General features: G+C 48.8%; 2 protein-coding genes across 2 annotated transcripts in view; both read left to right on the top strand.

Moving 5' to 3' along the window:
• cxxc1b (CXXC finger protein 1b) overlaps nucleotides 1-7,438 on the top strand; it is a 43,556-nt gene extending 36,118 nt beyond the window's left edge. The window contains exons 10-14 of the mRNA XM_079241604.1: nucleotides 6,164-6,274; nucleotides 6,375-6,424; nucleotides 6,508-6,604; nucleotides 6,770-6,922; nucleotides 6,999-7,438. Of these exons, the coding sequence (XP_079097730.1) occupies nucleotides 6,164-6,274; nucleotides 6,375-6,424; nucleotides 6,508-6,604; nucleotides 6,770-6,922; nucleotides 6,999-7,145 (558 nt within the window). The 3' untranslated portion in view covers nucleotides 7,146-7,438. The remainder of the gene's footprint in view (nucleotides 1-6,163; nucleotides 6,275-6,374; nucleotides 6,425-6,507; nucleotides 6,605-6,769; nucleotides 6,923-6,998) is intronic.
• A 1,417-nt stretch (nucleotides 7,439-8,855) lies between these two features.
• Nucleotides 8,856-12,613, top strand: LOC306757215 (uncharacterized protein; the record flags this gene model as incomplete). Its single annotated transcript, XM_079242180.1, has 8 exons — nucleotides 8,856-8,941; nucleotides 9,392-10,420; nucleotides 10,665-10,805; nucleotides 11,670-11,811; nucleotides 11,904-12,190; nucleotides 12,319-12,401; nucleotides 12,485-12,528; nucleotides 12,593-12,613. Exons 2-8 carry the CDS (start codon nucleotides 9,555-9,557, stop codon nucleotides 12,611-12,613), a joined length of 1,584 nt encoding a protein of 527 aa, XP_079098306.1. The 5' UTR covers nucleotides 8,856-8,941; nucleotides 9,392-9,554.
• Nucleotides 12,614-22,885: the final 10,272 nt, after the last annotated feature.

The following is a 22,885-nucleotide window of genomic DNA, read 5'->3' as shown; positions in this document are numbered from 1 at the left end:
ACGGCTTGGTGGTCCAAACTGCTTGGTGGTCCAGACGGCTTGGTGGTCCAGACGGCTTGGTGGTCCAGACGGCTTGGTGGTCCAAACCGCTTGGTGGTCCAGACTGCTTGGTGGTCCAAACGGCTTGGTGGTCCAGACTCCTTGGTGGTCCAGACTGCTGGTGGTCCAGACCGCTTGGTGGTCCAGACTGCTGGTGGTCCAAACGGCTTGATGGTCCAGACTGCTTGGTGGTCTAAACGACTTGGTGGTCCAGACCGCTTGGTGGTCCAGACTGCTGGTGGTCCAAACGGCTTGGTGGTCCAGACTGCTTGGTGGTCTAAACGACTTGGTGGTCCAGACTGCTTGGTGGTCCAGACTGCTTGGTGGTCTAAACGACTTGGTGGTCCAAACGGCTTGGTGGTCCAGACTGTTTGGTGGTCCAGACTGCTGGTGGTCCTGACCGCTTGGTGGTCCAGACTGCTGGTGGTCCAGACTGCTTGGTGGTCCAGACCGCTTGGTGGTCCAAACGACTTGGTGGTCCAGACTGCTTGGTGGTCCAGACCGCTTGGTGGTCCAGACCGCTTAGTGGTCCAAACGACTTGGTGGTCCAGACTGCTTGGTGGTCCAGACCGCTTGGTGGTCCAAACGACTTGGTGGTCCAGACCGCTTGATGGTCCAAACGACTTGGTGGTCTAGACTGCTTGGTGGACGACTTGGTGGTCCAGACCGCTTGGTGGTCCAGACTGCTGGTGGTCCAAACGGCTTGATGGTCCAGACTGCTTGGTGGTCTAAACGACTTGGTGGTCCAGACCGCTTTGTGGTCCAGACTGCTGGTGGTCCAAACGGCTTGGTGGTCCAGACTGCTTGGTGGTCCAGACTGCTTGGTGGTCTAAACGACTTGGTGGTCCAAACGGCTTGGTGGTCCAGACGGCTTGGTGGTCCAGACGGCTTGGTGGTCCAAACGGCTTGGTGGTCCAGACTGCTTAGTGGTCCAGACGGCTTGGTGGTCCAAACGGCTTGGTGGTCCAGACTGCTTGGTGGTCCAGACTGCTTGGTGGTCCAGACTGCTTGGTGGTCCAGACGGCTTGGTGGTCCAGACGGCTTGGTGGTCCAGACGGCTTGGTGGTCCAAACCGCTTGGTGGTCCAAACCGCTTGGTGGTCCAAACCGCTTGGTGGTCCAGACTGCTTGGTGCTCCAAACGGCTTGGTGGTCCAGACTCCTTGGTGGTCCAGACTGCTTGGTGGTCTAAACGGCTTGGTGGTCCAAACGGCTTGGTGGTCCAAACGGCTTGGTGGTCCAAACGACTAGGTGGTCCAAACGGCTTGGTGGTCCAGACTGCTTGGTGGTCCAGACTGCTGGTGGTCCAGACCGCTTGGTGGTCCAGACTGTTTGGTGGTCCAGACTGCTGGTGGTCCAGACCGCTTGGTGGTCCAGACCGCTGGTGGTCCAGACCGCTGGTGGTCCAGACCGCTGGTGGTCCAGACTGCTTGGTGGTCCAGACTGCTGGTGGTCCAAACGGCTTGGTGGTCCAAACGGCTTGGTGGTCCAGACTGCTTGGTGGTCCAGACTGCTTGGTGGTTTAAACGACTTGGTGGTCCAGACCTCTTGGTGGTCCAGACTGCTTGGTGGTTTAAACGACTTGGTGGTCCAGACTGCTTGGTGGTCCAGACTGCTTGGTGGTCCAGACTGCTTGGTGGTCTAAACGACTTGGTGGTCTAAACGACTTGGTGGTCCAAACGGCTTGGTGGTCCAGACGGCTTGGTGGTCCAGACGGCTTGGTGGTCCAGACGGCTTGGTGGTCCAAACTGCTTGGTGGTCCAGACGGCTTGGTGGTCCAGACGGCTTGGTGGTCCAGACGGCTTGGTGGTCCAAACCGCTTGGTGGTCCAGACTGCTTGGTGGTCCAAACGGCTTGGTGGTCCAGACTCCTTGGTGGTCTACACTGCTTGGTGGTCCAGACTGCTCGTGGTCCAAACGGCTTGGTGGTCCAGACTGCTTGGTGGTCTAAACGACTTGGTGGTCCAGACCGCTTGGTGGTCCAAACGGCTTGGTGGTCCAAACGGCTTGGTGGTCCAAACGACTTGGTGGTCCAAACGGCTTGGTGGTCCAGACTGCTTGGTGGTCCAGACCACTTGGTGGTCCAAACGACTTGGTGGTCCAGACTGCTGGTGGTCCAAACGACTTGGTGGTCCAGACTGCTGGTGGTCCAGACTGCTTGGTGGTCCAAACTGCTGGTGGTCGATACTGATGGTGGTCCAGACTGCTGGTGGTCCAGACTGCTGGTGGTCCAGACGGCTTGGTGGTCCAGACTGCTGGTGGTCCAGACGGCTTGGTGGTCCAGACTGCTGGTGGTCCAGACCGCTTGGTGGTCCAGACCGCTGGTGGTCCAGACTGCTTGGTGGTCCAGACCGCTTGGTGGTCCAGACTGCTGGTGGTCCAGACTGCTTGGTGGTCCAGACCGCTTGGTGGTCCAAACGACTTTGTGGTCCAGACTGCTTGGTGGTCCAGACCGCTTGGTGGTCCAGACCGCTTAGTGGTCCAAACGACTTGGTGGTCCAGACTGCTTGGTGGTCCAGACCGCTTGGTGGTCCAAACGACTTGGTGGTCCAGACCGCTTGATGGTCCAAACGACTTGGTGGTCCAGACTGCTTGGTGGTCCAGACCGCTTGGTGGTCCAAACGACTTGGTGGTCCAGACCGCTTGATGGTCCAAACGACTTGGTGGTCCAGACTGCTTGGTGGACGACTTGGTGGTCCAGACCGCTTGGTGGTCCAGACTGCTGGTGGTCCAAACGGCTTGATGGTCCAGACTGCTTGGTGGTCTAAACGACTTGGTGGTCCAGACCGCTTTGTGGTCCAGACTGCTGGTGGTCCAAACGGCTTGGTGGTCCAGACTGCTTGGTGGTCCAGACTGCTTGGTGGTCTAAACGACTTGGTGGTCCGAACGGCTTGGTGGTCCAGACGGCTTGGTGGTCCAGACGGCTTGGTGGTCCAGACTGCTTGGTGGTCCAGACGGCTTGGTGGTCCAAACGGCTTGGTGGTCCAGACTGCTTGGTGGTCCAGACTGCTTGGTGGTTTAAACGACTTGGTGGTCCAGACCTCTTGGTGGTCCAGACTGCTGGTGGTCCAAACGGCTTGGTGGTCCAGACTGCTTGGTGGTCCAGACTGCTTGGTGGTCCAGACTGCTTGGTGGTCTAAACGACTTGGTGGTCTAAACGACTTGGTGGTCCAAACGGCTTGGTGGTCCAGACGGCTTGGTGGTCCAGACGGCTTGGTGGTCCAGACGGCTTGGTGGTCCAAACTGCTTGGTGGTCCAGACGGCTTGGTGGTCCAGACGGCTTGGTGGTCCAGACGGCTTGGTGGTCCAGACGGCTTGGTGGTCCAAACCGCTTGGTGGTCCAGACTGCTTGGTGGTCCAAACGGCTTGGTGGTCCAGACTCCTTGGTGGTCTACACTGCTTGGTGGTCCAGACTGCTCGTGGTCCAAACGGCTTGGTGGTCCAGACTGCTTGGTGGTCTAAACGACTTGGTGGTCCAGACCGCTTGGTGGTCCAAACGGCTTGGTGGTCCAAACGGCTTGGTGGTCCAAACGACTTGGTGGTCCAAACGGCTTGGTGGTCCAGACTGCTTGGTGGTCCAGACCACTTGGTGGTCCAAACGACTTGGTGGTCCAGACTGCTGGTGGTCCAAACGACTTGGTGGTCCAGACTGCTGGTGGTCCAGACTGCTTGGTGGTCCAAACTGCTGGTGGTCGATACTGATGGTGGTCCAGACTGCTGGTGGTCCAGACTGCTGGTGGTCCAGACGGCTTGGTGGTCCAGACTGCTGGTGGTCCAGACTGCTGGTGGTCCAGACGGCTTGGTGGTCCAGACTGCTGGTGGTCCAGACCGCTTGGTGGTCCAGACCGCTGGTGGTCCAGACTGCTTGGTGGTCCAGACCGCTTGGTGGTCCAGACTGCTGGTGGTCCAGACTGCTTGGTGGTCCAGACCGCTTGGTGGTCCAAACGACTTTGTGGTCCAGACTGCTTGGTGGTCCAGACTGCTTGGTGGTCCAGACCGCTTGGTGGTCCAGACCGCTTAGTGGTCCAAACGACTTGGTGGTCCAGACTGCTTGGTGGTCCAGACCGCTTGGTGGTCCAAACGACTTGGTGGTCCAGACCGCTTGATGGTCCAAACGACTTGGTGGTCCAGACTGCTTGGTGGTCCAGACCGCTTGGTGGTCCAAACGACTTGGTGGTCCAGACCGCTTGATGGTCCAAACGACTTGGTGGTCCAGACTGCTTGGTGGACGACTTGGTGGTCCAGACCGCTTGGTGGTCCAGACTGCTGGTGGTCCAAACGGCTTGATGGTCCAGACTGCTTGGTGGTCTAAACGACTTGGTGGTCCAGACCGCTTTGTGGTCCAGACTGCTGGTGGTCCAAACGGCTTGGTGGTCCAGACTGCTTGGTGGTCCAGACTGCTTGGTGGTCTAAACGACTTGGTGGTCCGAACGGCTTGGTGGTCCAGACGGCTTGGTGGTCCAGACGGCTTGGTGGTCCAGACTGCTTGGTGGTCCAGACGGCTTGGTGGTCCAAACGGCTTGGTGGTCCAGACTGCTGGTGGTCCAGACCGCTTGGTGGTCCAGACTGCTGGTGGTCCAGACTGCTGGTGGTCCAGACGGCTTGGTGGTCCAGACTGCTTGGTGGTCCAGACTGCTGGTGGTCCAGACCGCTTGGTGGTCCAGACTGCTGGTGGTCCAGACTGCTTGGTGGTCCAGACCGCTTGGTGGTCCAAACGACTTGGTGGTCCAGACTGCTTGGTGGTCCAGACCGCTTGGTGGTCCAGACCGCTTGGTGGTCCAAACGACTTGGTGGTCCAGACCGCTTGGTGGTCCAGACTGCTTGGTGGTCCAGACCGCTTGGTGGTCCAAACGACTTGGTGGTCCAGACCGCTTGGTGGTCCAAACGAGTTGGTGGTCCAGACTGCTTGGTGGACGACTTGGTGGTCCAGACCGCTTGGTGGTCCAGACTGCTTGTGGTCCAAACGGCTTGGTGGTCCAGACTGCTTGGTGGTCTAAACGACTTGGTGGTCCAGACCGCTTGGTGGTCCAAACGACTTGGTGGTCCAGACTGCTTGGTGGTCCAGACTGCTGGTGGTCCAGACTGCTGGTGGTCCAAACGGCTTGATGGTCCAGACTGCTTGGTGGTCTAAACGACTTGGTGGTCCAGACTGCTGGTGGTCCAAACGGCTTGATGGTCCAGACTGCTTGGTGGTCTAAACGACTTGGTGGTCCAGACCGCTTGGTGGTCCAAACTGCTTGGTGGTCAAGACTGCTTGGTGGTCCAGACTGCTTGGTGGTCCAGACTGCTTGGTGGTCTAAACGACTTGATGGTCCAGACTGCTGGGTGGTCTAAACGACTTGGTGATCCAGACTGCTTGGTGGTCCAGACTGCTGGTGGTCCAGACTGCTTGGTGGTCCAGACTGCTGGTGGTCCAAACGGCTTGGTGGTCCAGACTGCTTGGTGGTCCAGACTGCTTGGTGGTCTAAACGACTTGGTGGTCTAAACGACTTGATGGTCCAGACTGCTGGGTGGTCTAAACGACTTGGTGGTCCAGACCGCTTGGTGGTCCAAACTGCTTGGTGGTCAAGACTGCTTGGTGGTCCAGACTGCTGGTGGTCCAAACGGCTTGGTGGTCCAGACTGCTTGGTGGTCCAGACCGCTTGGTGGTCCAAACGACTTGGTGGTCTAGACCGCTTGGTGGTACAAACGGCTTGGTGGTCCAGACCGCTTGGTGGTCCAGACCGCTTGGTGGTCCAAACGGCTTGGTGGTCCAAACGGCTTGGTGGTCCAGACGGCTTGGTGGTCCAGCCCGCTTACTGGTCTAGACCGCTTGGTGGTCCAAACGGCTTGGTGGTCCAGACCGCTTGGTGGTCCAGACCGCTTGGTGGTCCAAACGAGTTGGTGGTCCAGACTGCTTGGTGGACGACTTGGTGGTCCAGACCGCTTGGTGGTCCAGACTGCTGGTGGTCCAAACGGCTTGGTGGTCCAGACTGCTTGGTGGTCTAAACGACTTGGTGGTCCAGACCGCTTGGTGGTCCAGACCGCTTGGTGGTCCAGACGGCTTGGTGGTCCAGACCGCTTAGTGGTCCAGACCGCCTGGTCGGCGGATTGAAAAGTGATCGTGTAAATATCTTTCATATTGCAGGTGAATGAAGGTGACAGCGAGGACACGGATCTGCAGATTTTCTGTGTCTCCTGCAGCCATCCTGTCAATCCAAAAGTGGCTTTGAGGCACATGGAGAGATGTTATGCAAAGGTAATGCCTTCTCTCACTTCTCTTCTTCTGCACTTCTGTTTGTGATGACAGGAAACATTTGATCAGAAGTGCCTCATTTCTTTCATTTATATCTCCACAGTATGAGAGTCAGACCTCCTTTGGTTCCATGTACCCTACAAGAATAGAGGGGTAAGAGAAACACATTGATCAATAAGTTGATTAAGATGTTTTCTGTGGTTCTGCTGCTGCATCCATGATTTCTTTTCCTGCAGTGCAACCAGACTCTTCTGCGATGTTTACAACCCCCAAAGCAAGACGTATTGCAAGAGGCTGCAGGTTCTGTGTCCAGAGCATTCCAGAGATCCCAAGGTCAGTGGATTGTATTCAATCTGCAGCAGAATCCTCTCCCAACGTGTACACACACAGACACACACACACACACAGAGGAAAACCTGCTCACTTTCTGCATTGTCGGCCGTAGGAAGTGTTCAGAGTGTGTGTGTAGATTGTTAGGTGTGTTTGTTTGCTGTGTAGGTTCCCGTGGATGAGGTGTGCGGATGCCCGCTCGTGAAGAATGTGTTTGATCTGACAGGCGAGTATTGCAGGGTCTCCAAAAGGAAATGCAACAGACATTACAACTGGGAAAAGCTGAGGAGAGCTGAGGTGGACCTGGAGCGAGTCAGGGTGGTACGTCAGACCTGTTTCTTATTTAAAAGCTAAAAACATGAACCTCAGTCAGACTAACCGTTTTATTTGTTCGTAGTGGTACAAGCTGGACGAGCTCTTTGAACAGGAGCGAAACGTCAGGACTGCTATGACCAACAGAGCCGGTCTCCTCGCGCTGATGTTACACCAAACTATTCAGCACGACCCCCTGACAACAGATCTCCGTAGCAACAAGGATAGATAGCTGACCTGCCTGCTTCTCTTCTTGGCCCTTCAGATTTTTGTGGATAACGTCATATTTTAATGCTGGAGATGTAAACTTTAACATTGTTCTACAGTTTCTTGATTAAAACAGATTTTTTTTCTAAGTAGATCATTTGATATGATCATAGATCATAATGTTATTTTTTTCTGTTTGTGGAGCAGAAACCTCTACTGTTTGGATAAACTGCTGTTTTTCAGTGAACACCATGAATAAACATGTTTAGGTTTCTGCAGATGTGTGTGTAAAAGTGATGTGAATTAAAAAGAACTGATGAAAACACATTTGTTACATCACTGTCAGATTTAATGTGGTGCTTGGAGCTGTTTGCAAATTCTATTGGATATGGAGTCATTTGTATTCAGAAGCAGAAAAATTGTTTTGCCTTAAAGGTGAAGTATGTAAGATTTTCAATATTTTCAAAATAAATTAACTAAAAAAATAACTACAATCAAAATTAGATTCCAGTCTGTCCATATTTGATGTATGACAAGTTTAATTAATGACAAAGACCCTTCTTAAATGTTTGCCTACCAGTAAAAAAAAAAGTGCTTTTTGTCATTTGTCATTAAACTTGTAATTTAATAACACATTAAATATGAACAGACTGGAACCTACATGTTTAAAAAACTATCTAATTATGATTGTAGTTATTTTATTAATTTATTTTGAAAATGTTGAAAATCTTACATACTCCACCTTTAAAGCAAGTGTAAATATACGATATATAAAGTTTTATCACGTCATTTCAACTTGTGTTAAACGGCATTTTATATTGTTATAAATACTCATTTAATTTTTAAAAACAATAGTTGAAATACCCACATTAAAAGCTGAGTCTTCTTCTACTTTGCTTTTTTTTTGTTGTTGTTTTAGAAACATAAAAATTGGGATTATTCATCTTTAAATAACAAAAAAAAACAAAACAATTTCCTTTTAAACAAACAAACAAACAAACAAAAAAAAATCATTACACTGTAATGTGTAACGAGGGAATATAGTTAAACTATCACATCCATCCATGTTCTTATGAGATGAAGTCTGCTGGGGAAGCTGGAGTCTGTCCCAGCAGTCATTGGGTGAGAGGAGGTACACCTGGACAGGTTGCCATTTCATCACAATACATTACAGTAGTCTGCTGATTAAAAATAAAATCCTTCAGACTAATTATATTTTAATTGCCGCAACTGGTTGACATGAACGTCAGTTTGTCTCACTGAAGAATTGACGTTACACGGAGGGTTCCATGAACGCAACACGACAAAGAGTACGACGCTGTCGAGATAGTACCGCCCAGTGTCTTCCGTCTTCGTATCTTCTGGTCAAATCAACCCAGTTCCGCTCTTGACAAACGTAATTATGTTTATGGGTTGTCTTCTCCTTGGTTAGTTCCCTTTCGCTTTTAAAATAGTTCTTGAAACAAGGAGAAAATTATTCTGTGGCGGATGAAGTAAGTTTCCTTGTTTCAAGCTTTTCAACTTTAAATTACTTCAAAACCTCAGCAGTTGAATATATAAGTTAATAGAGCTAAAAAAAAAAAAAAAAACCAAAAAAAAAAAAAAAAAACCTTACATAACTAATAAATACGATAAATTTTGTGTTCTAGCTTTTCATGTCGCTGTCTCCAGACGATGAGACAGGAGCCTGGAGGGTTTAATTTGACGCACAGCCTTCTTTGGCTGTTCGGCTTTCCGCCGTTTCATGCGTGGTAGCATTGTAGCTTAGCTTTACCCAGGACAGGGGAAGCGGCTGTTTGTGATTTGACGACTATGAATCTGGTAATTATTAAGTAAAAGGTGTGTGTTCTTTCGGCATAAATGGGTGCCATGCAGAAACGGCAAAAAGCTTCAAATTCAGGAATACTTGTAGTGGAATCTTACTGAAAGGAAGCAAAGCTAACGGTGGCTAACTGTTTCTGCCTTTCACACATCGATGGCATTTTATGGAGTAAAATGTTTTAGTAAATATCGGTCAGTTGTAGGGCTCAAAGTGGCATTATTAAAAAAAAAACATAACTGCACTTTAAAAGCAATAAGTTAACTTTCTGCAGCTGTGGAAAACAGACTTAGTTTAGGCTAACAGCAGCTACATTCCTATGCGAGCTAATTAACCGTGAAAGAAATTAGTTTTATTTCCCAAACAGTATTTTAGTGACCGTAAACACAACAACGGAGATACAACCCACATAACCTCCATTTTTAAGTAACATGTCGTCTTTTTTCCCCCAGATTGTTTCATTAGAAACCGAACAGCTGACACGATCCGGAGGAGACAGTCAATCCCGTGACAGAAAACCAGTCTGAATGGACTGGTCCAGACTGGTCTGAATGCCAGGAAAACCAGTAAAACATCACATCTGTCTGCAGGAAAACACGTTGGACCTGTTGTAGCATGAGCTCTGCACAAATGAACCAGGACAGTCCTGGCAACGAGCCTATGGAGGACAATGAGGGACAAAACACACAGGAGACTTCTGAAGTAGCAGCTCCACCAGCTGACATAAAGGAGTACCCAGACCAAGACCCAGACCCAGATCCAGACCCAACCCCAGACCCAGATCCAGACCCAACCCCAGACCCAGATCCAGACCCAACCCCAGACCCAGAACCAGACCCAACCCCAGACCCAGAACCAGACCCAACCCCAGACCCAACCCCAGACCCAGAACAAGACCCAACCCCAGACCCAGAACAAGACCCAACCCCAGACCCAGAACAAGACCCAACCCCAGACCCAGAACCAGACCCAACCCCAGACCCAGAACCAGACCCAACCCCAGACGCAGAACCAGAACAAGACCCAACCCCAGACCCAGAACCAGACCCAACCCCAGACCCAGAACAAGACCCAACCCCAGACCTAGAACAAGACCCAACCCCAGACCCAGAACCAGACCCAGAACCAGACCCAACCCCAGACCTAGAACAAGACCCAACCCCAGACCTAGAACAAGACCCAACCCCAGACCTAGAACAAGACCCAACCCCAGACCTAGAACAAGACCCAACCCCAGACCTAGAACAAGACCCAACCCCAGACCTAGAACAAGACCCAACCCCAGACCTAGAACCTATAGAAAATCCCACTGAGGTGAAAGAGGAGGCAAAGGCTGCTGCTGAACCTCCAATGGACTGGTTTGAACCACTTGAGGATGATGATTATGATGATGATGATCCAGAGGAGGAAAGCTTGGCGGGCGAAAGCGAGAGGAGTGAAAGTGTTGCAGGCAGCGAGAAGGCCTCCAAAAAGCTTTATCAGTATGTGTAAAACTCTCCTACCACCATCTGTAATCAGGAAGTAATGCTGCTCTGTTCTCAACACTCAGCTGAACCATGATGTCTAGACTGGATTTAAATGTTTATGTCTATGTTGTCGTAGGCCACACGAGAGGAATTATCACATTTGTCGCAGAGCGGAAGTAGTGACGTGTGCGTTGTCCTTTGATTTTGTGTATTTTTTTAATATTGAGAACCAGAAAGATTGTTTTCCTTTTAAATTTAGGCTTCATATTCCTCGCCGTAAGCGATCGCATCCTGATGAGGGATGGATCGAGTGGCCGGCACTTGGAGCGGGTTGGAAACGCAAAGAGGTTGTACGACGTTCAGGATCAAGTATTGGTCAGAAGGATGTGTATTACCTGAGGTAAATTATGCTATTGTTAATTTTACAATTCAGAAGGATAGAAATCAAACAAGGTAATAATTGCTGGTATCAATGAGGGCCGGGCGATATGACCAAAATCTCATAACCCGCTACCGCTCATCTCCCCATATCAACATACATAACCATATAAACTGTAATGTTGTGTCAGTCATCAGTTATGTATCAGATGTTGCTAGGCAACAGCAGCAGGGCTCTCCTCCCATGTGGGGGAACTATGGCCGTTCCACAGGTAAATACCTGCTGCAGCGTCTGGAGTTTATTCTGAGCTTTCTCCTCCACTAGACGCTGCTTTTATTGACTCTATTCTTTATTCTGGATTCTTTATCCTGATTCCTGCAGGTGATAAAATGAGTTAGTTGTGTCGGAGTCTGTTGTTGGGACTGTGAGCTGGTCTGTTGTTGGTTCCACGTCGCTCTTTTTATATCCAAACTGCATCCAGACAGAAATTTCCCTCTTTTAGGAACAAGCTCATCAGTTTGGGTCGGCTGCTCATCTTTTAGTGAATTATCCTCTGAAACACGTCTGCTGCCGCCTTCCTCCATGTTTGGTTATATATTGCAACGTGCCATGAAGCGTGTCTTGACGTAAAATACTGCAGTAAAGCAGCTTATCGTGGCGTAAACATCTGAAACGATGGACATTTTCTATCGTCCAGAGGATATATATCGTCATATCGCCCAGCCCTAGTAGCAACTCATTAGTGTAACGATAATCTCAGGTCAGACTATGCAGGGAAGTTTTTTACGTGGACCAAAGAATTCATTTTATAAAACAAAACAAATGAACAGTATTGTTAGTAATTAGTTTGTTTTTAGTTGTTGTAATTGATCGTGTCCTTCACAGCCCCCGAGGTGATCGCGTTAGAAGCAGAGTAGAACTGGCCACAGTCCTCCAGGGACATCTTGACTTGTCACATTTTGAATACAAGACGGGCAAATTCTATGAAGGAGAAGCGCCGCCCATACGAGTTAGAGGAAGAGGGAAGGTATGATGTCGCTCGTTTCGGTCACTGAAAGCATGTTAAAAATGTAGCGTTTGTTTTGCAGACAGTTTTATTGTCACTTTGTCGTCTTTTAGAGAAAAGTGCGGGAGCGTTCATCTTCAGAGTCCAGTTTCATGGAAAGAGGAGAGGGGGCAGACACTCCTGACTCCTACCACAGACTCACCCCGAGCATTGGGCTCAAAAATGCCAGTCAAAGTCAGACAAGTGTTTCCTTTAATAGCTCGATGGGAATCCCAAGACAAAGCTATCGCACTGAGGATCTACCTGTAGAGGATAAAATTAAACTTCCCCTGCCCTCATCGTCCCGGCTGTTGCCACTTCCTTCCATAAACGGAGAAGTTGGGTCAGAAGACAGCATTCTGTAAGTCCATAATTACCACATGTCCTTCAAGATTATCAGTAAAACTGCATTTAGCTGCACCTTTAATTACCTTCCAGTTGTTAGTACCTGCCTACATATGGACTGAGGATCACCATATGTCTCTGCAGGGTCTGTGCCAAGTGTGGTATTTCCTTCACAGGTACATGGTACGACAAACAAAGAAAGAGGCCCTGCTGTCCCAGCTGCTGGGGTATGTATGCATGCTGAAACGCAGCAAAATAAAACAGAAATAAAACCTTTTAAACTAACAGCTGTGCATTTCTTAAATTCCAGCTGCATCAAAGACTAAAGAGCATCCAATGATCCGCTTCAGGAAGGTAAAACATCATCCGTCAGCAAACTCAAGCTGATACGTTTGGCTGCATTTGTACCTATGAGTAGTGCTCCACGAGCAGCACGTAGTGGTTCGCACTGTGGTTTCATAGCAAAAAGGTTGCTGGTTCAAGCCTTGGCTGAGAGGGGAGGGGGTCCGACAGTGGCCTTTCTGTGGGTTAAGTGTGTATGCGTGTAATGTTAATTGCTATGACTTATTGATCACTTCTTAAACGTAAGTCGCTTTGGATTAAAGCTTCTGCCAAATGACTGTGGAGTAGAATAGTCGATACATTTTCATACAACTACCTTGTGTATGTAGCCATAGGTTTGCGTACATATTGGGGATGTGCATTTCAGGCAAAAATACTATGTGATAAACACGGGGTACAGACACCCGCAGAAAAAACAGATTTTTCACAGCTCTGTCTTTATGTTGAAAGTGATTAAATTCACAGCACATTAGCCTATAGAAATGTTTACTGGTTGCCGCTGCGGGGTGGGCTGGGTGGGGGTCCCGAGCTCCGGTGCCCGGGGCTGTCCCTGTCTCCCGTGGGGGGAGGGTCGGCCTGCACCGGGAGGGCTGGGCTGGACTTGCTGCTGTTGTGGTGGGGGGGCCTGCGCCCTGGTGCTTGGTTGTGGCCCTGGGACCAAGGGAGTGGGTGGTCTCAGCATCCGTGTGTGTATGTATGTGGAGGGGTGGGGGGTAGGATTCAATTCAATTCAACTTTATTTATAAAGCGTCAAATCACGGCAATGCCATCTCAAGACGCTTTACAGACAGAGGGGAAAACATCATGAAGGCCAATTCATAACAGCCTATATAAGGAAACCAACAGATTGAGTTGAGTCCAACTCAATCTCCCATCCTGAGCAAGCACACTGGCGACAGTGGGAAGGAAAAAACTCTCTTTTAACAGGAAGGAAACCTCCGGCAGAACCCGGCTCAGGACAGGCAGCCATCTGCCTCTGCTGTGTGGGGGGAAGAGGACAGAAAGACAACAGACAACAGGAACTGCTACTCCCGGCCAGGGAGACCTGCTGAGACAGGAGACATACATGTTAATGATGCTACACTGTTATTGGGTAACTTTCACCAATGCTGTCTCAGTGCTATGATGAGCTCTAAATCCTGACTGAAACTCCTCGCATAAATTATTTCTGCTCAGGTGGGCATGTAGCTGAGCTGAAACTATTTTCTCCAGAATTTTGGACGTAAACGGGAGGTTAGATATAGGTCTATAATTTGCTATCACCTCTGGATCCAGAGATTGCTTTTTAAGTAAAGGCTTGATTACAGCAGTTTTAAATGATTGTGGTACATATCCTGTCACTAAAGACATATTGATAAGATTTAGTAGTGATGTATTAATTAAAGGGAAAATGTCCTTAAAGAGGCTCGTTGGGAGAGGGTCTAAGATACAGGTGGATGGTTTAGATGAAGCTATTATTTTAGTTAATTCAGAGGGTTGGACAGGACAGAAACTATTTAGACACAAGTCAGATCCTGGTTCTAAGGATGCTTCGGAGACCACAACAGGCTCAACATTATAGGTAGAAGGAAGAATATTGTGAATTTGATCTCTAATAGTGTCAATTTTATTCCTGAAAAAATACATGAAATCATCACAGCTAAGTGAGAAAGGAATACATGGCTCCACAGCGCTCCGGCTCCTAGTAAGCCTGGCTACAGTGCTGAAAAGAAACCGAGGGTTGTTTTTGTTTTCCTCTATCAATGATGAATAATAAGCTGTTCTTGCCGTACGTAAGGCTTTTTTGTATACAATTAAACTTTCTTTCCAGGTTAAGTGAGACTCCTCTAGTCCTGATGAACGCCATCTGTTTTCCAAACGCCTTGATGCCTGTTTTAGAGCTCGAAGCTGGGAATTAAACCAGGGAGCCTTCATAATCTTACCTAATTTCTTCTTCTTTAGGGGAGCAACATTATCCAAGGTTGTACGCATTGAAGCTGTTATAGTATCAGCATGTTGATCAATCTGAGCAGGAGTAAGGCTTAAAGAGGGACTCTCAGTCATGCTAACACATGGTAGATGTGAAAAAATTGATTTAATTGATTGTTTAAATTTTGTAATATTATTGTCTGATAAACATCTACTATAGTAGAATTTATTTTTGGTCAGTGAGTAATCAAAGTGAATTCAAAGGTTAATAAGAAGTGATCGGACAAGACAGGGTTTTGAGGAAATACTTTGAGCTTATCAGTCTCAATACCAGATGTTAGAACCAGATCAAGAGTATGACCATGAGAGTGAGTGGCTCCATTGACATTTTGTGAAAACCCAATTGAGTTTAGAATAGAGCTAAAGGAAATGTTTAAACTATTATTTTCATCATCAGCATGAATATTAAAATCACCTAGTACAATGACCTTATCAGTAGTCAGCACTAACTCAGACAAGAGATCAGAGAATTCGGTCAGAAACTCGGAGTAAGGTCCAGGTGGGCGATACACTAATGCTAAAAGCAGCGGTTTCTCTGAATTCCATTTTGGATGAGATAAATTTAATGTCAGGAATTCAAAGGATATATAGTTAGTTTTGTGCTTAGGACTAATTAATAATTCTGACTTAAAAATAGCTGCAACACCTCCTCCTCTGCCTGTAGTTCTAGGAATGTGAAAGTTTAAATAGTTAGCTGGCGTAGCTTCATTAATACTAACATAATCCTCTTGCTGTAACCAGGTTTCCGTAAGACAGAATAAATCAATGTGGTGATCACCTATCAAGTCATTGACTAATAAAGACTTATTTGGGAGGGATCTAATATTCAGTAGGCCACACTTTATTGTCTTATTTTCAGATTTTATTAGATCCATTGTTTTTATTTTTATGAGGTTTTCACGATTAACCCCAGAAGTGTTTTTGTGTTGTTTAATTCTTACTGCTGGGGAGTTGTATAAGGTCGGAATGGGGTTTTGGGTGGGAAGCTGCAGAAAAGTGTGTAGGACTACAATTCTGCCTCCTGGTCCCAACCCTGAGTTGTCAATTTAGCTGACTAATAAAAGAGTCCATATTGCTAGATAAGAGAGCGGCTCCATCCAACGTGGGATGGATGCCATCTCTCCTAATAAGACCAGGCTTTCCCCAAAAAGCGCTCCAATTATCTATAAAACCCACGTTATCGGGACACCACCTAGTGTGTGTATGGGGGAGTGTGGGGGGGGGGGGGGAGTGTGTGTATGGGGGAGTGTGAGGGTGTGTTAGTTTGGGGGGGTAGAAGTGTGTGTATGGGGGAGTGTGAGGGTGTGTTAGTTTGGGGTGGGGTAAAAGTGTGTGTATGGGGGAGTGTGGTGGAGCATGAGTGTGGAGGAGTGAGTTGGTGTATGTGTGGTGGGGTGTCGGGGAGTGTGTGGACATATGGGGGATGGGGGTGTGTGTGGGAGGGAGTGCTTGTGGTGGTGGGTGTATATCGGCGGGTCGAGGGGAAGTGGTCAGGAGGGGAGGGGATGGGTGAGGGCGTTGTGGAGGGATGTCTCAGGGGAGATGCAGTGGAGGGAGGAGAGGGGCAGGGATCTGGGCTTGGGGGTATGTTTGAGTGACGGGGTGTGGGTGGGTGGGTGTAGGGGTTTGGGTGAGATGTGGACATCTGGGGGATGATTTTGGAGGGTGGGGTTGTATGGGTTGGGATGTGGATGTGTGTACCTGTGAGTGTGTGTGTTGGTGTGTGAGTGGGTGTCATGGCGATGGTGGGAATGTGTGGATGTGCTGTTGTGTGAGGGACTGCAGCATGTCCTCGGGTGGTGGCGTCCCTGCGGTTGTGGGGGGGGGTGGGCCTTTGGTCTGGGGTCTCCGTCCGTCTCCCCTTCCCCTTCCCTGCCTTCCCGCCTCCTTTGCTTGTGGTTGTTTGGTGCCTTCTGGGGCCGGTGGCGGCTCCCTGGTTTGGCTTGCTGGGAGATCTGGTTGTGAGGGCGGCTGCCCCTGGTTTGTCCTTGTCCTTCCGGGCCCCGGAGATGGGGGGCGTGCCTAGTGCCGCTGGTGGCTCATCTTCTGGAGGAAGAACCCACTTTCCTCTGGACAAAATTCCCCGGTCCCTTCTCCTTCCCGGTCTCCATCACACACGGGTAGGGCGTTGGGAGGTGGGCACAGTGCACTGGGTGGTGAGAAAGGCCATCAAGGTGGTCTTGATCACTGCACTCAGTATCTGCTCACCTCCCAGTTTTAATCACATTTAGTCCCCACAACACAAAACACTGACGACTCATGGTCAAGTTTTGGGGGACGGGACATGCAGTGTACGGCGGGTGGGGCTGCTTAGGCGGTTCCTCCCCCGACACGATGCGGTTACCCCCCTCAATTTTAATTGCAATTAACAGACACTTCACAATCATTCATTGGCGGGGAGGAAGGCAGGGGCATCGGGGTCCTATCATGCCCGCCATTTCCGGGGCCTTGCCGAACGGGTTCGGGCGGGGGGTGCTGTCCGATAGTCCTGGGCCCCAGCTGGCTTTGTTGGGAGAGGGCGCTGCTGACTCTGAGGGGGTGCTGGTCTGTTGCATCTGTGGGGGGCACTGGGGGTGGTGGGCGGTGGTCATGGGGGCCTTTGTCGGGGCCTGTCTGCCCTCTGACCCCATTAGGCGTCGCACTCGGGACATGTTGGGAAGGAGAGAGAAGGGTGACTGTAAGCGAACAGGTGAAGTTGTAAATGGAAGGTGAGAGATGTGTGTTTGTGGGGGGGGGGGGGGGGAGAATAAGGGGTAAATAATTCAGTTCAGTGGGTGGGAAACGGGACGCGGATGAGGATGGCTGGGGTATGGGAAGGGGCATGTTGGGGGGGGACACAATGAGATGGATGTGTGTATGGTGTAGTGTGTATTAGGAATATGAGGCCGGATGGAAGGGGGGTTAGGGGGTGTGTATGTGTGTAGAGTGGAGTATGTGATGGGGTGTGTGTGGGTGTATAGAGGTGGAGGGATGAGGTCGGAGTATGGGCATGTATAGAGGGACAGTGTATAAGGGGAACTGGTGTGGGTTGAGTGTAAAGCAGAAGTGTGTGTGGATGGGGACTGAGTAGGGGGTGTGTGATGAGTGTGAGGGTGTGTCAAGGGGAGCGTGTGAGTGGGGGGTGAATGGGGTGGGGGGGCAGAGGAGCGGGGGAGTGCGAGATGGGGTGTATATATATATATATATATATATATATATACATACACATACACATACAAGCCAACTTTAGATCATAGTAACTAAACTATGAATGTAAAAAGTTAACTATAAATGAGAAACAAACAGAAATGAGAAAACCAGCTGCTGTTAGTGAATAAATCTGCAGACGACTCGGTGACTGTGTCACATGCAGAACATGCAGAGTGGAACGTGTTCCGGAAAAGGTGATCATGCCAGTGTGACCCCTCCCACACAAAGGCAAGAGGCACGCCAGGAGGACCCCCGAGACCCGGGCCATCGGCAGCCACCCCCAGGCGCAGACCCCAACCGCCCCACCCCGGAGCCAGTCATGCACCGACCCAGGAGGCGGCAGAGGGGGGTCCCAGCCAGAGTCCCTCGCAGTCAGGAGGAACCGGCCCCAGCAGGCCCGGACCAGCGAGAGCCGGGCTTTGCCGGTCCGGGCCTGCTGGGGCCTGTTCCCCCTGACCATGCGGGGCTCTGCTGGCCCCTCCCCCTCTGGCACCTCCTGGGTGGATGAATGGCTGGCTCCGGAGCGCGGTGGTTGGGATCTGGGCTTGGAGACGGCCGCCAGCTGCTCGAGCCTCGGGGTTCTCCGGGCCTTCCTCTTGCCTGCATGTGGGCGGGGTCACATTGTGTGGGCGGGGCCACATTGGCATGATCTCTCTTCTCTGAACACGTTCCACTCTGTATGTTCTGCATGTGACACAGTTACTGAGTCGCCTGCAGGTTCATTTACTAACAACGGCTGGTTTTCTTCATGTGTGTCTGATCTAGCTTGTGAGCTCTGGGTTTTCCTGATAGTTGATGGCTTCATCCTCCCACAAGGGGAACATGATTCCAGTGTGTATAGGTGTATGGATGTGTTTATAAGTGGGTGTGTATGTGTGCTTATATACACGCAAATGTATGTAGGTTCTCTTTTTCAATCTTTTTTTTTCCCTTTCTCTCTCTCTTTTTCTTTCTGCAAGATGTTTTCTGTTTTCTCTTCTTTTCAATTCTCTTTCTGTCCCTCTTCTGTCCTCTCCCGTCCGGTCCAGCAGTTCAAACTTTGTAAGACAAACATTTATGTAAAATGAATAGAAAAATAAAATTAAAATCCAGAATATCAAGGGGAGCATTGTATCTATGATGCTTCCCTTGGCAAAGTAAATTTGCCCAGCAGAATACAGCTTCTAGAAAATCCATTTTGCCTGCTTCAATGCTGGACAAGACAAGGGGGAAAAAAAAAAGTTTACTGGTTAATCTCATTGAACATTGAACATACAGGAAATTATTAATAAGTGCGCCGCCGGCACCGACAGCAGGACAAGTTAAAACTCAGAGTGCAACATCTTCACTGTCCAGACATAACGAAAGTTAACACAAGCAAGTGATATTTGCCAAAGGCACAGCCGAATACTTGTCTTTCTCACATACTATATAGTAGGTAATTACAATACAAAAGGTGCTTGTGCGGACTGCGTTTAAACTTTCCATAAATTACCTAATAATAGCCTACCGTCCTCACAACAAAACCATAAAACGCATATTGCGGTAACTCAAGCAATAATATAATTATGAACTTGTTTTTACTAAGGATAGGCTACTTGAGAGAGCATTGCTGACGTAAACATTTTTAACATGTTTGTATTTATAATGTAACCAATAGTTCAAGACTGCAGCCTATTCCATGTTTTTATTTAGAAAGATCAGCATGCCCTCCTGCTTGGGATGAAGTCTGTTTATAATAAGTCCCGCCATGGAAAACACCCTTTCCGACGGCACAGATGTGGCGGGCACACACAAGTATGCACTCGCTAATTTTGCCAGTTGAGGATATTTGGTTTTGTTAGTTTTCCATCAGTCTATGGGATGGATTTGCAGAAGTGGACATTTATCCTGGCAGTAACTGTTAAGTTCAGTCTTGGTGTCTGTTGTTTTTGAAATAATCCTCACCAAACAGGCCAGCAATAGCTGAGACCGATGCAACACTAACCCTAACCCTCCTCGGATTCAACTTTGTCCACCTCCACGACTTCTAGATCTGGCCTGCTCAAGAGGAGATCGCTCACCTTGGCCTGCACAGCAACATATCATCAGATGTGAACCTGATGTTGTGTTGCTGTTGCACTGTGATGGAAATGTGAAACCAAACGACTGGCAGATGCAACCACGTGGTTTATGGGTTGTAGCTTGAATCCATCATTTATGGCAAGCTGAATGTGTGAAACAAGGCTGAGAGTTGGTGTTGGCTTGCACCATGTTGCTTGCGTTGTCATGCACGCAGGATATGACTTTTCTGCTGATCCCCCGGTAGTCGGTAGCGACGGAGAGCACATTGGCAATGTTTTCAGTTGTATGCCGCTCTGGCATTGCTTTGGTTTTTGTATTTTCCAGTTTTGTATGTAATGGCAGGTGATTGTAACATGATTCTGTTAGCGCTGTCCATGAATCAGTGGTCAAAGACACGTTTTCAACAGTGTGCAGCTCTTTTGTTTTTATCAAAAAGCTTCTCAAGTCTTGTTGTAATTGTTTTCATTGAAGAGACTGAGAACTCTGGCTTAACAAATCCCATCCTACTCTGATGGGGAGTATGTCTTTAGCAGTCACCTTCGAGATGAGGGAAGCCATTTGCTTTTAGAGGCAAAGTTGGAAGTTGCCGGTTGCTAAAAAATGCTTTTATTGCAGTCAGCCTAGGAGTTTACCTGAATTTAAAGTCCAACTAAACAAGCTATTAAACAAGATTGTAAAAAGAGATGCAGGCGCTGCCGCTGTAAACATAACAAACAACATGTTTGCACTTAGTGCGTTTCCACTGTGAGTAACTTTTTATCATACATTTAAGAATAGGCCTCACTTGTGTAACTTTATTTCAATCAATCAAATCAAATTCACTTTATTTATCCGTTAGGAACTTCATTTGCGGGTAGAGCACAACCATGACAAATAAAATAAAAAGACATGTCCACACACACAACTCAACATGTCAGTTAATAAATAAGTTAAAAACAACAATTGACACCAATATGCAATACACAGTCATAAATATAACAGTCTGCAATAGCCATCAACCATTTAACAGACGGATAGAGGTGGGAAGGAAGGTGGAAGTGGCCCTCTTTGTTCTCAGAGGGAGAGACCTGTACCTGCGCCCTGAAGGTAACAGGGTGTAGTGAGAGTGCAGGGTGTGCGAGGGGTCAGTGGAGATCTGGGTGCCTTTTCTCAAGACTCTGGTGTTATAGACGGTACTGAGTGACTGCTGCTCCTGACCTATGATTTTACTACTGATTTTAACAATCTTATTGAGCATGTTGTGATGAGTGAGAGTGAGTAAACCAAACCAGGCAGTGATGTTGAATGTGAGAATGGATTCAATGAAACATTTATAGAAGGCAGTGAGAATGGACTGGTGAACCTGAAGTTTGCGGAGCTTACGGAGAAAGAAGAGGCGCTGTTGACATTTTGAAAAGATCTGTTCAGTGTTGAGTTGGAATGTGAGTTTATGGTCAATTATGGAGCCAAGATATTTGTATGAATGAACCTTTTCAATATTTCATAGTTTACTGTGAGTGAGGAGGTGGAACACTGGCCATGGTGGAAATAAATGACCATTTCTTTGGTCTTGGATACATTTAGATCCAGACAGTTGTCCTTACACCACAGTGAGAATGAGTCCAGTTCTGATTGCAGAAGTTTATCGGTATTTGTGGTGTCAATGATCACGGTGTCATCTGAGTACTTGATATATGTTATTCCTGGGGTTGAGCTCCTACAGTCATTTGTGTATAGTGTGAAGAGAAGTGGAGAGATGACTGAACCTTGAGGAGAACCGGTAGATATTGTCCTGGCAGTACTGAGGTGACCATTCACCCTGACCCTCTGATCCCTCCTGGAGAGAAAGGAGAGGACCCAGAGGATGAGGTGGGGATTGGCATCCATCCGGAGCAGCTTACGTCCCATGAGGTGTGGTTGCACGGTGTTAAATGCACTTGAGAAATCCACAAAAACCAACCTGACATGGGACTTGGGCTTCTCCAGGTGGGTGATGGCACCATGCAGCAAGGTGAGCACAGCATCATCCACCCCTCTGCGCGGCTGGTACGCAAACTGCAGTGGGTCGGAGAGCATCCCCACATCAGCCTGCAGCTGGGCCATGATGAGCCTCTCAAAGCTCTTCATGACCAGAGATGTTAAAGCCACAGGCCGATAGTCGTTGTTGGTGCTGGGATTGCTCTTCTTTGCCACAGGGCAGATGATGGAGGACTTCCAGATGGAGGGGACGATGTGCTCAGCCAGGGAACGGTTGAACAGTGAGCAGAAGACACCAGCCAGCTGACTGCTGCAAACCTTCAGCAGGCGCCCGCAGATCTGGTCTGGTCCAGGAGCCTTGTTGGGTTTAATCCTCTTCAGAGTGCGCTCCACATCCACAGGCAGCAGCTGCAGGTTCTCAGTGGGCTGAAGCCTGGAGACGAGCTCTGCAGAGAGCTCCTCCCTCTCCTGGGTGTAATCACACTGGTCGAACCTGCAGTAGAAGGTGTTTAGATCTTCAGCCATGTGGACACACACCTCTGCTGAGAGCCCAGACAAGGCAGAGATGGAGGGGAGGCCAGCCAGGGTTTTAACGCCCTGCCAGGCATTTCTGGGCTTACCGTTGTTGAAAAGCCTTTCAACCCTGTCTTTATAAGCTCTCTGTGCTGTTTTAATCTCTTTATTCAATCTATTTTGAATGAGTTTGCCTTCAACTTTATTTCCTGAATTAAGTGCTATTTTCTTCTCATTTAGGGTTGCTTTAAGTGATTTTGTTATCCAGGGCTTATTATTTGAAAACACTTTAACAGTTTTAGTAGGGACCAACATTTCCACACAGAAAGAGATGTATGATGTTACTACATCAGTGGCCTCCTCTAAAGTGTTGCCCTCTGTGAACACCTCCCACTGTGTACACTCAAAACAACCCTGGAGTGTCTCCTGCACCTCATTGCCCCACTGTTGGACCTTCCTCTTCACTACACCCTCTCTCTGTAGTTAGTGTCGCTTTTGTTACTTCGAGACTAGATTACTGTAACTCTCTATTACTGGGCTGTCCTAAATATGCCCTGAAAAGCCTTCAGCTGATCCAGAATTCTGCAGCCAGAGTCCTGACCAGAACCAGCAGGAGAGATCATATTTCTCCAGTTTTAGCCTCTCTTCATTGGCTGCCTGTTGAATCTAGAATAGAATTTAAAATCCTTCTCCTTACATA

This window comes from Telmatherina bonti, assembly GCF_933228915.1.
Source record: "Telmatherina bonti genome assembly, chromosome: 6".
NCBI lineage: Eukaryota > Metazoa > Chordata > Actinopteri > Atheriniformes > Telmatherinidae > Telmatherina > Telmatherina bonti.
The sequence above is the reverse complement of the archived record's forward strand: the minus strand, read 5'-3'. Positions and strand labels throughout refer to the sequence as shown.